Here is a 10,426-nt window from a genome sequence, read left to right as displayed (position 1 = left end):
ACAGTGGGCAAGGCAGCGGGCACAACCTCAGTATTAGCAATATCACTTCCCAAAACCTCCAGCATAGAAGGAGCAGCGACAATATCAACATTTTCAACACAGTGGGGGGCTAAATTTACTTTCGGGATAGAAGAATCGTTAGGAATCAAAGCTAAACCAAAACAGGACAACAACCCAAAACATCACTATTTTCCGACACCAGAGCTGCGACCGGAAGAACTCCAACCTCAGCACCAGGAAACACACCCAAATTCTCACCTGCCAACGCGGCAAGAGATCCCATAGCACCAGGAGAACAAACTGGTGAGTCAACAGTGGGCAAGGCAGCGAGCACAACCTCAGTATTAGCAATATCACTACACAAAACCTCCAGCACAGAAGGAGCAGCGATAATATCAACATTTTCAACACAGTGGGGGGCTAAATTTACTTTCGGGATAGAAGAATCGTTAGGAATCAAAGCCGAAGCAGGACGACAATTACCCGGAGTATGTCAATACATTTACATGCAGCACAGAAATGAGGAAATTCATCTAAAACCACCTCCTGGACATAACCTAAAGTTTCAGAACCTAACCAAACTTGCTTAGGATAAGATTTTGTTATGTCAAGTTCGACTAACACACGCGCATTTGAAGGACGGGAACCAACAGAAGTTGCTTCATCAATTTTCAAAGGCTTGCAAAAAATCTCACCAAGCCCAAAAAGAATGCATGGGGAGAAGAAGTGAGGACGAAGACGCGGAAACGAAATCTAGATCGGGATAACCGGCGACTCAACACCGATATCCAAGCTAGGCGACCATTTTGTTAATTTCATATAGCAATTAGAGACAAGGTATGATCGGTGACAAAATACCCTACAGTAATCGAGATCGTTGGATAGCTTGATCAAAATGTGAGAGGGATCCAACACAGTAACAGAGACTTCACCTTTAAGCTTCAAATTTAAGAAAAAATTTCGAATAGAGTCAAGAGAGGGTCTCTTAGAAGGGAAAAAATCAATTAACGAGAATTGAAATGGGGCAGCAAGATCATTGATTTCTTGGTCGGAAATCCATAAAGACGGCAAACCACGGAACGTAGAAGTCCGCAAATTCGGAAAAGAAGGCGTAGAACCAGCAAGAGCCTCAAGAAAAGAACGAGAATGAGAAACCCCTCCTAAAAAACCAGGGTCCTTAAGATTACTAGGCGCCATACCGACATCGCCGGCGAAAATGAAGAAAACCAACCAAAATAGCCTCCAAAGCAAAAGAAGAAACCAGGAAAGGAGAAAACTTCCCAGAATCCAGGAGATCGCCGGAATAGAAGCCCCAGCAGGGCGGGGGAAATCCCGGAGCTAAGCGAACCCTAGCAGAGCGGCCAAATGTATACCATATATATATAACTTATGTGACGAATATTTGAATAAGAAACAAATTTCTCCTTAAGTAACAGGACAGAAATTATTTTATTTGAATAAGAAAACTAATCATATAAGATACAATTCCTTCCTCCACTCTCTAGAAACAAATTTCTCCTTAAACATCCTACATATAGATCCAACTAAAGCCTAAAACCATCACACCTCCAATAACCCCATATTACAAAAAAATGACCTGAGAAAGGTCATTAAATATAAAAACACATCTTTAAAAGAACTTCTTGCGCCTTCAATAAAAAAAAAAAAAAAAAAAAAAAAAAAAAAAAAAAAAAAAAAAAGACACCAACATAAATATTACATGATCCACCTTTCTCCAAGCTTATCTTGAGAGGCATAAGATTTGTTTGGGCCGGCTTTTTTACTATTTTTTAAAGTAACTTTTTTGTACAATATTTTTAACTTTTGTACTAAAAAGTTGCTTCAGTAAGAAAGCTGTCACAAACGAAGCCTTAAAGTGGGCGAGTGCGGCGGCCAGCTGCCCTGCCGCAGAGGAGCGCATTCTTCGGAATAGGAAACTCATCCCTGATGGATTGAACTGGAGAATAGACCCTCAGGTAAAATTGTTGGCCAAGGTACTGACGAGCCCAGAATTCTGTCCTCACATTCCACATCCCTTTGTTATCTAAGGCGACATAGATCGCCGTCCATGATTTTGGATACACCTATTTGTATTCGTCATTAATGGCTGGTTAGAGACAACTTATGTAGTTATTCAAAGATGTACCTATTTCAGTTATGTTTGTTTCAACTCTTACCTGCGTTGTGCAACGCGATACTGCGTCCCTCAGGTTATACTCGTTGCGGCTCGCAGCGCTCCATGTCCCTCCATCCATTCTGCAAACAATGATAGCACCATGCATTAGGTTGACAGATAATAAAGTCCAAAAATTAAAATTTGATCAAAAGTTAAAATTAAACATAGATTAATTTGTGATTTCAAGCCAAGAATTAATTTTAAAAAAGCCCCCCGACTATTCCTATATGATTATTTTAGTCATAGAATACCAAGAATTAATTTTAAAATAGCCTCCCCAGAATAACTTTAAAAAGGCCCCCCCCCCCCCCCCCCCCCACCCACTATTCCTATATGATTATTTTTGTCATAGAATATAGTATTGCTATGATTTAGTTCCTCCACTATACAAAATTGATTCAGAATAATCATTTTGAAAATAAATTATGATCAATTTGTGAAGTCGATAGACTAAATTATGACTAATTTTGAACAGTCACGTGACTAAATTGAGACAATATAAAACTCGGGGACTAAATTGGCTATATGAATTGCCTGGAGATTATTTAAAAAAAAATAAAAAAGGTAAAAATAAAAAATAAAAAAATAAAATAAAATTTGAGCTTACCCAACAACCCAGAAAGAGTAGCCATCGATATGCCAGGTCTGCACAATTCTCTCATGGTTCTCGAATACGATCTCGATGAAGGCACGGTAATCAGCAGGCAAAACGGAAGTGTCGAGATAAATGCCCTGGCCTGTGGGGCTATCGGCAATACTGCCAATCCGAAATACGCCGGAAATGTTAAAGTAATCGGCGATCTTCAGTGGCGTATCGGCGGGGATGAAGGACACGCTGTTCACCGCATAGCGCTGCTTGCCGTTCACCAACCCGGCCGAGCTGGCGAGCCGGATGGTCCGGGTGGTGTTGATCAGCCCATAGTGATATGAACCCTGCGGGTTCGGCCTCGGCCCGCTCGCTGTCAAATTTGTCCTGTTCAAAGCCCATGAGAAAAAACGGTGGCGATGTGACCAAATTAATTTTATTTCCTTCAATAATAACTTCTTATAAAAGACATTCTCATTAATTTTAATTTATTAAAAAAGTAAAGTAAAATAATTTTATATCATTTAAATGTAATAAAAATATCATATAACAATCATTCAAGTTATCATAATTAAAATTAGATGAGGATTTTTTTTTTGAAATAAAATTATAAATAACACGTGCTTTAAATTTTACAAAAAGATTGCATTTTTAACTAAAAGATATTTTCTCATGCTACGGTAACCAACAATATAATATTTTATTATTATTATTACAGAATTCATGGTCATGGACTGTTATTTGTGTTGGATTGCTAAAGGCGCAATTACCGGATGGAGCGGGCCTGGTTGAGAGACCAGTCAATTTGAATCGTCGGCCCGGAGGGCGGCGGGCCGGAAACAGGCTGGTTGGAGTTGGAGTAGTGGAGGACGGCGGTGGAGGTGAGGACGGTGGTGGTGAAGCGGGTGGAGACGGCGATGTAGTAGTCCTTGGGGGGCTGGTCGGCGGTGACCAAAACGGATACGGACTGGCCCTGGTGGACGTCAATGGAGGTGTAAGTGGTTTGAAGGGTGTGGGTCCCCTCCACTTCGACGAGGATCAGTTTGTGGCCATCGATGCGGAAGTTGAGGGAGTGCTCTAGCCCCACGTTCGATATCCTAAGACGATACGTTTTGCCTGTAGGCAGATGAGTTAGTAGTGACTGGAAAATAATTTATTTTAATTAGAAAAAAAATTTGATTAAAATATATTATTACATTTTATAAGATATTTTGATTTGAAATAAAATGGATCTAAAATAATTATTTTATATGAGTGTTAAAAATAATGATATTTGATTGGATGAAAAATAAATGCAGATTAAATAAAAGATATAGTTTAAAGAGTTCTAGATTATTTTTGAGATAAATTAAATTCGTTTAGGTTTCGTTTGGGACGTCTTTTTTACTGCATTTTAAAACAATTTTTTAGTATAAAAATTAAAATTTATGGACAAAAAAGCTACTTTAAAAAGCAATAAGAAAGCCGTCCCAAACGAAGCCTTGTTTTGAGCAAACATCATTTTCAAAGCAAGCAACCTCTCTTGCCGCCACCCACTACTGCCACTGTCAATGTCGCCTAACATTGGCATCATCTTTAAACTTTACATTACATTCATTTTACATTATATTCAAATGCATTTATTTTATACTCATCCAAACAACAACAAAGTATTTCTTTTATATATGCTGCGATTTTTTAACATTGCATTCCATTTCATCCAACCAAGCAGCCTATAAAATAAAAATATCTCAATCCTAAGTCCATCTTAATTGCAACTAGTTTTTGGGTCAATCACATTGAGGTTGATCATTCAGCACATCCTAATGACAAGATTAAGTTTCTCTAACTAATCTATATTTACAGTATTGTAATTATAGTTGACTAACTAGTTAAGATTTTGTAAGTTAGATTGAGATATATATCATTTATTAAAAAATAATTATTTGATTACTAGATAAAAGAACAAAATAAAGAACATCTTTTTAAAACTCCATTGGCTTTCAAATTAAGAGAGTTATAGAGTATTTTATGTTTTCAGCTACTTACCTTGATCAACTGTGATGGTGTGCCCGTTGGGACCACGACCATTGATGAGAATGCCGTCCGGGAAAGGGAGCCTCTTGCCAAAATCTAGTTTAGCCTTCAAATTCTACAGATCATGCAAAAGACTGTCAATCACTTCCATGATCGAGTGGGCCTCAAAACCAACTAGTTATCGATATTAAGCTCCAATGAAATAATGTTAAAATGTTGCACAAAAAGTCAAGCTCTAGTTGGAAGGATCCAACCTTAGTTAGAGCATAGAAGTTTACAAGGTAGTAACAAAAGCTCTAATAAAACTAGGTTTAAGCAAACTAATAACAAATCCAATAAATTTACCTACAAAAGGACTAATATTTTTCTCCATTATGTATTTTTCTAACATTTCCTAAAGGCTCTTGAGGGAGGAGCATATCTAAATTTGATTAAAGATCTGAAAATTATCATATTTACCTTATAAACAATAAATGATGAATCTATCATGCAACCCTACTCTAAAATAAGCTTTAAATAATTCATAATGAGCACATTCATGACAATTCTCACTTTTATCCTTAGGGTAGAACCTTGATCAAATATTCTACAAATAAAAAATTATGGATTTGTGACCGTGAACAGTAAAATCACTGTTACTATTAATCTTTTCACTTTTACTGTTTACTGCTGCACTTTTACTGTTCACATTCACAAAATCGAACAATTCTCTGTGTCCAGATTCCACATGTAATGATCTCTCCATATTTACAGCCCTAATTACTGTTCTTGTTTATAGTCTTTGTCGAGCATGTAATAAAGGATAAGACAAAACAAGGAGTTCCTCTCATTTGGCTTTGTGAAAGCCCACCCAATGGTGCTAGCGGCCAACAACCTTCAATTTATCACTAATTCAGATGATACACTAGCTATGATTGCCTCTCTTTACCAAATATAAATCTACCACAATTTCTCGTTTATAATTGACGAGAGATGAGAGCTGCACAAATCAAATATATACACTCTCTCCGTCTTAGATTTTTTTTCCTTCTAATTTCGTTAAAATGTTTTAATTATGTTAAAATTGATAGCTCTTTTATGTTATCAAGCATATAAAAAACAAATCTTATGGGCCTCACAAATTCTCAAAAAACGCGTGCGTATTTTTACAAGTAATGAGGTGCACAAGTGCATTCCCTCCTGTCACGCAGTCCATGTGGGAGACTTGCAAGGAAGCCCGTGAGTGCCATGTGGTGTACTGTAAACTAAAGCAAACAAAAGAGAGAAATAAATATCACATTGTAGCTTCCTGCTGAAGTTCATAGTAGCTTACTGTGTGGTTAGCCTTGTACCAGTCGCCGATGAGGACTGTGAAGTCGCCGGCGGGTTCGTCGAAGGGGACGGGGATGAGGGGGCGGCTGAGAATGCGGATTCCGCCGAAGCCGCCGGCGGCTCTGTGGAAAGCCAGCGATGGGAAGTAGAAGAAACTGCCGATCTGATCCTTCACTTGCAGAATGTAGGTGAAGTTTTTGCCCGGCGGGATCGGACATGTCGTGCCGTACACGCCGTCCTCGAATGAGTTCCTCCGTTGCTGCACCCCGTTCCTGTCGAACCAACATGTGCACCAATCAATCAGAGCCGTTAGAATTCTTCAAAAGAAAACGTCAAATTTGAGTGTCGGTGGCCGCATGGTGCCACACAGCTGGATTGATTAGGCTCGTGGGAAGAAGAGTTTGCCATTATTTGTTGTCTGGCTTTCGTAATAACAAATGGTGTTAAGATATTATAAAGTTTAAGGTTACTTTTCCTTCTTAAAACACGGAAAAAATAAATATTTTGTTAAATTTCTATACACTGAAATCCAGAATATAAATGAATGATAACCGACCTTTCAAATGACAAAACTGCTTTTTTATTTGCTTCCCAATGTAAATGAGGAACTTTTATATATGATGTTTAATATATTTTGAAATAAATTAAGAATATTTTGTTTAAAATTTTAATTTTTTAAATATAATATAGTTTATTTATCCAAAATAAAATCAAAGTTTTTAAACCCATCCTAATTATTTTTATCTGGATATTTTGAAGTAATTTTTTTTTCTTAAAAATTCACATTTAAATTAAAACATCTTAAATAATTTCAAGTTGAACCAATAAGAATCGTCAAAGCTCTCCCCATTTTAATTGGACAAAAAAATTAAAAATTGAATCATAATGAGTTTCAGAAATTACAAACCATCCAAAAAATTAACTGTTGGTCAGAAAAAAATGTCTGTTAGACCGTCAACATCCACAACCCCACAAGCCAGTGCACCAAGCCATAATTTGTTCCCAGCACAGCATAATTTGTCTCTAATACTAACCATCTAAAAACATTATTTAAATTCATAAAGTAGCTCAAGCTTATTATATATAACTTGGATGACTACAGTATTTTGGTTGCAAAAAGTAGCTTTTTATACTTTTTAAGTTTCTTTTAAGATGACTTTTTTATTGATTCTTAAAACCGTTTTATAGTAAGAAAGCCATCCCAAATGAAGCCTTAGTATAGAAAATTTTAAAAATTAATAAGAAGCCAGCAGCTAAGAACTAGGAGCCGAACAAAATTGCAACGGCTGTCAAAAAAGCAACTATATAGCTGTCCTAATTAGGCCATATGATTGATATAATTGGATTATAAGCTTATCATAATCTATTGATTGAAAGATTAAATTTTTACCCAAAAAATTATAAATTTCAGCCTCATATTTAAGATGTGAATAAATTTATGATCTAACATGCTCAAAATAAGTTAAAAAAAAAAGATGCAACCAAAAATTGGTTTTGGTCTCAAAATGCTGATCAATTTAATTGAAAATTTATAAAAAGAAAGCTGTCCCAAAAAGGGGAAAAAAAAAAAGAAAACTAAGCTCAACTTGATGATAGTAAAAACTCTCAACTAAGGTTTCTTTTGGGACGGCTTTTTCCCTGCTTCTTGAAGCGGCTTTTTATTATAAAAATTAAAAGTTTTGCACTAGAAAGTCATTATAAGAATCAATAAAAAAGCCATCCCAAACAAAGCTTAAAAAATCTTGAATTTGAAACTTATTTATATGATATATGTATGAATTGACATTAACTGAAAAATTAGAACTTCCTATGACTCAATATGGCCCGCCTAATGTACACCCACACAAAATCATCGTTAAAAGCAGAGTTGCCCACAACTAGAGCAGTACACAGGCCCACTGTCCCAAACAAAAAACATGAATGACAAGGTTAAGAAATTAATGTCAATTGGTTGAGAGCTTAGTCTTCCACAACTCTTCTTGGCCTATTGGTTGAGAGCTTAGTCTTCCAACTAAGAGGTCCAAGGTTCGAGTCTATGTGTATGCGTTGTGTGTTTTTAGATTATTAATTAAAGTTATATATTTTATAGGTTATTGCCCATCATAAAAATAGATATATATATTAATTTCATTCATACATGCATTCATAATAGAAATTTTTTATTTTTTATGAATGCTATTAGTCATATTGACCTTTTAACGCTCATGCATAATGTTGGTTTAGATGTGAACTTTTGAACTTTTTTTTAATATAATATATAGTAATAAAAAGCATATTGAATATACATTGAAGATGTACATTTTCTTTTTCTATGCATATTTAGATTTCTTTTGGAACGATTTTCTTACAATTTCTTAAAACTATTTTTAGTATAAAAATTTTTTAAACCCAAAAAGCAATAAAAAAGCTGCCTCAAACGAAGCCTTAGTAATTTAGGCTTCGTTCGAGACGACTTTCTTAATGCTTCCTAAAACAATTTTCTAGCAAAAAATTTTAATTTTTAATTAAAAAACTACTTTAAGAAGCAACAAAAAAGCCATTCTAAGCTAAGCCTTAATATAGCAAATCTGTTAAATTTGAACAACTAGAACTCACTCACTCAATTTGAAATATATATTTTTTGTTTGCCATTTAGGATCTTAAGTAAAACTCACACACACATCACATATACAAGAGTCTAACCTAAGACTTCTTCATTGATAGTTAAAGCTTCCAACCAACATATTAAAATGAGTTTCATAATTTTTAAAATAAATCAATTGAATATTTCAAAAGGAGACACAACACAGCGAAATAAATAGATCCTCATGCTGAGAATATATAACTATATAGATTAGGGGTGCAAACGAGTTGAGTGGTCAATTTTTTGCTTCAAGAACAAGGCATAAAAGTTAAAATTCAGCCTAAGACGGCACAAATTAATTGCAAATACTGAAAGCAGCATTTTCACTGTCAATTCCAATCAACATCCCCTTATTAATTATTACTTTAACTGTAGACCTAACAATCTCGTCAGAACGGAATAAAAACGTAAAACAAATCACCCATTTCCCCAATCAATTTTTGAAAAAGAGAAGAGGAGTAATGTAATTACCATGAGATTAGAAAGGGCTCCGGCAAGCTATTGTGCACGTTTATGATCAGATTATCGTTAGTAACCGAGAACACGTCCGGGCCAGGAAACTGCCCATTGATTAGTATTCCCTGCAACAATCCCGCCCAAGACGCAGAGGAAGAAGAGCACATCAAGATCTCAAGAGAAGAATGCGGGTAGCAATCGAACGAAAGAGAAAAAGAAAAAATCAAGGAAGAAGATAAGAGAACCTGCTGCTTAATTCCGAGAGGGTAAATGTCGCCGTAGGTGACATTCCAGTCGAAGAAGCGGTAGGGATCGTCGGCTAGGGCGGAGATGGGGATCCAAATGAAGCAGAGAAGCGCAGCGAGCCCTGCCATGGCGTTCCGCTCTGTAGATCCGAATGGTACAAGATAAGAAAGATGAATGCGGATGAGTGGAGGGGGTGAGCGAGAATGCTACGCCCTGTAAGAACTCTTTGTGGGGAGGAGCGAGGGAAAAAGTGGGAAGGAACTGTTCGGTTTTAACACGGGGGTGGGCGATTGGCCGTCATAGGGCCGTCCGTATAAATAATAAATTCGGTGTTACACACGCGACGCGTTAATGAGACGTGGTAGCTTTCGGGTGAGCCTTTGAAGCAAGTTTGGCTTAACTTGCACCGCAGCTGGCCGTGGCGGAGAAATGAACTTCGGGACTAGAAAATTACAAGGAGCGCTTACACTTCTAGCGCACTGACGGGCTGCTTGGCGCTCTGAAGAAGTAAGATTCAAAAAATTCCGTAAATCCGAATTTACTATTCCAAGGTGGTTAAATTCAAAAAATTATTGGTAAGAAAATATTAAATTCTGATTAATTTTGTTAAAATTTATGGCAGCATGGCTCAGGAATTAAGGCAGTTAAATTATTGAAATTTTAAATTTAATTTGTGTTATAAATAAATACAAGTTACTTTTTAATTTTAATTTTAATTATCAACAATAAATTATAATTATAAATAATGTATTAAAAACTAACTTAATTATCAAAAAATTAGAAAACTAATTATAGTACTAATTATTCATTATTTATTTAGATGTTATTTTAATAAATATTTGATTACTAATTGCATATTTGCATTGATAATTGATATATCATAAAATATTATCTTGATCGGGCACAAATATCAAGGCATATCCGAGTTAGAAACTTTCAAAATTAAAGTTGGAATCATCTAAGCTCTGATTTAAATAAACTTATAGTCGAATTGAACATCTAGAAAAGATGA

At 35.8% G+C, this 10,426-nt stretch overlaps 1 protein-coding gene across 1 annotated transcript; it reads right to left on the bottom strand.

Moving 5' to 3' along the window:
- Window positions 1-1,680: 1,680 nt before the first annotated feature.
- Window positions 1,681-9,875, bottom strand: LOC110098554 (L-ascorbate oxidase homolog). Its single transcript, XM_020825416.2, has 8 exons — window positions 9,414-9,875; window positions 9,184-9,293; window positions 6,091-6,361; window positions 4,791-4,893; window positions 3,533-3,878; window positions 2,784-3,149; window positions 2,178-2,256; window positions 1,681-2,084 (listed from the first exon to the last, which is right to left on the bottom strand). The coding sequence occupies exons 1-8, from the start codon at window positions 9,540-9,542 to the stop codon at window positions 1,872-1,874; spliced, it is 1,617 nt and encodes a 538-aa protein (XP_020681075.1). The 5' UTR covers window positions 9,543-9,875; the 3' UTR covers window positions 1,681-1,871.
- Between the last annotated feature and the right edge of the window lie 551 nt (window positions 9,876-10,426).

The sequence above is a fragment of the Dendrobium catenatum genome, unplaced genomic scaffold, assembly GCF_001605985.2.
Source record: "Dendrobium catenatum unplaced genomic scaffold, ASM160598v2 original_scaffold_268208, whole genome shotgun sequence".
In the NCBI taxonomy this organism is placed as follows: Eukaryota; Viridiplantae; Streptophyta; class Magnoliopsida; order Asparagales; family Orchidaceae; genus Dendrobium; species Dendrobium catenatum.
Note: the sequence above shows the minus strand (reverse complement) of the source record. Positions and strands in the feature narration are given on the sequence as shown.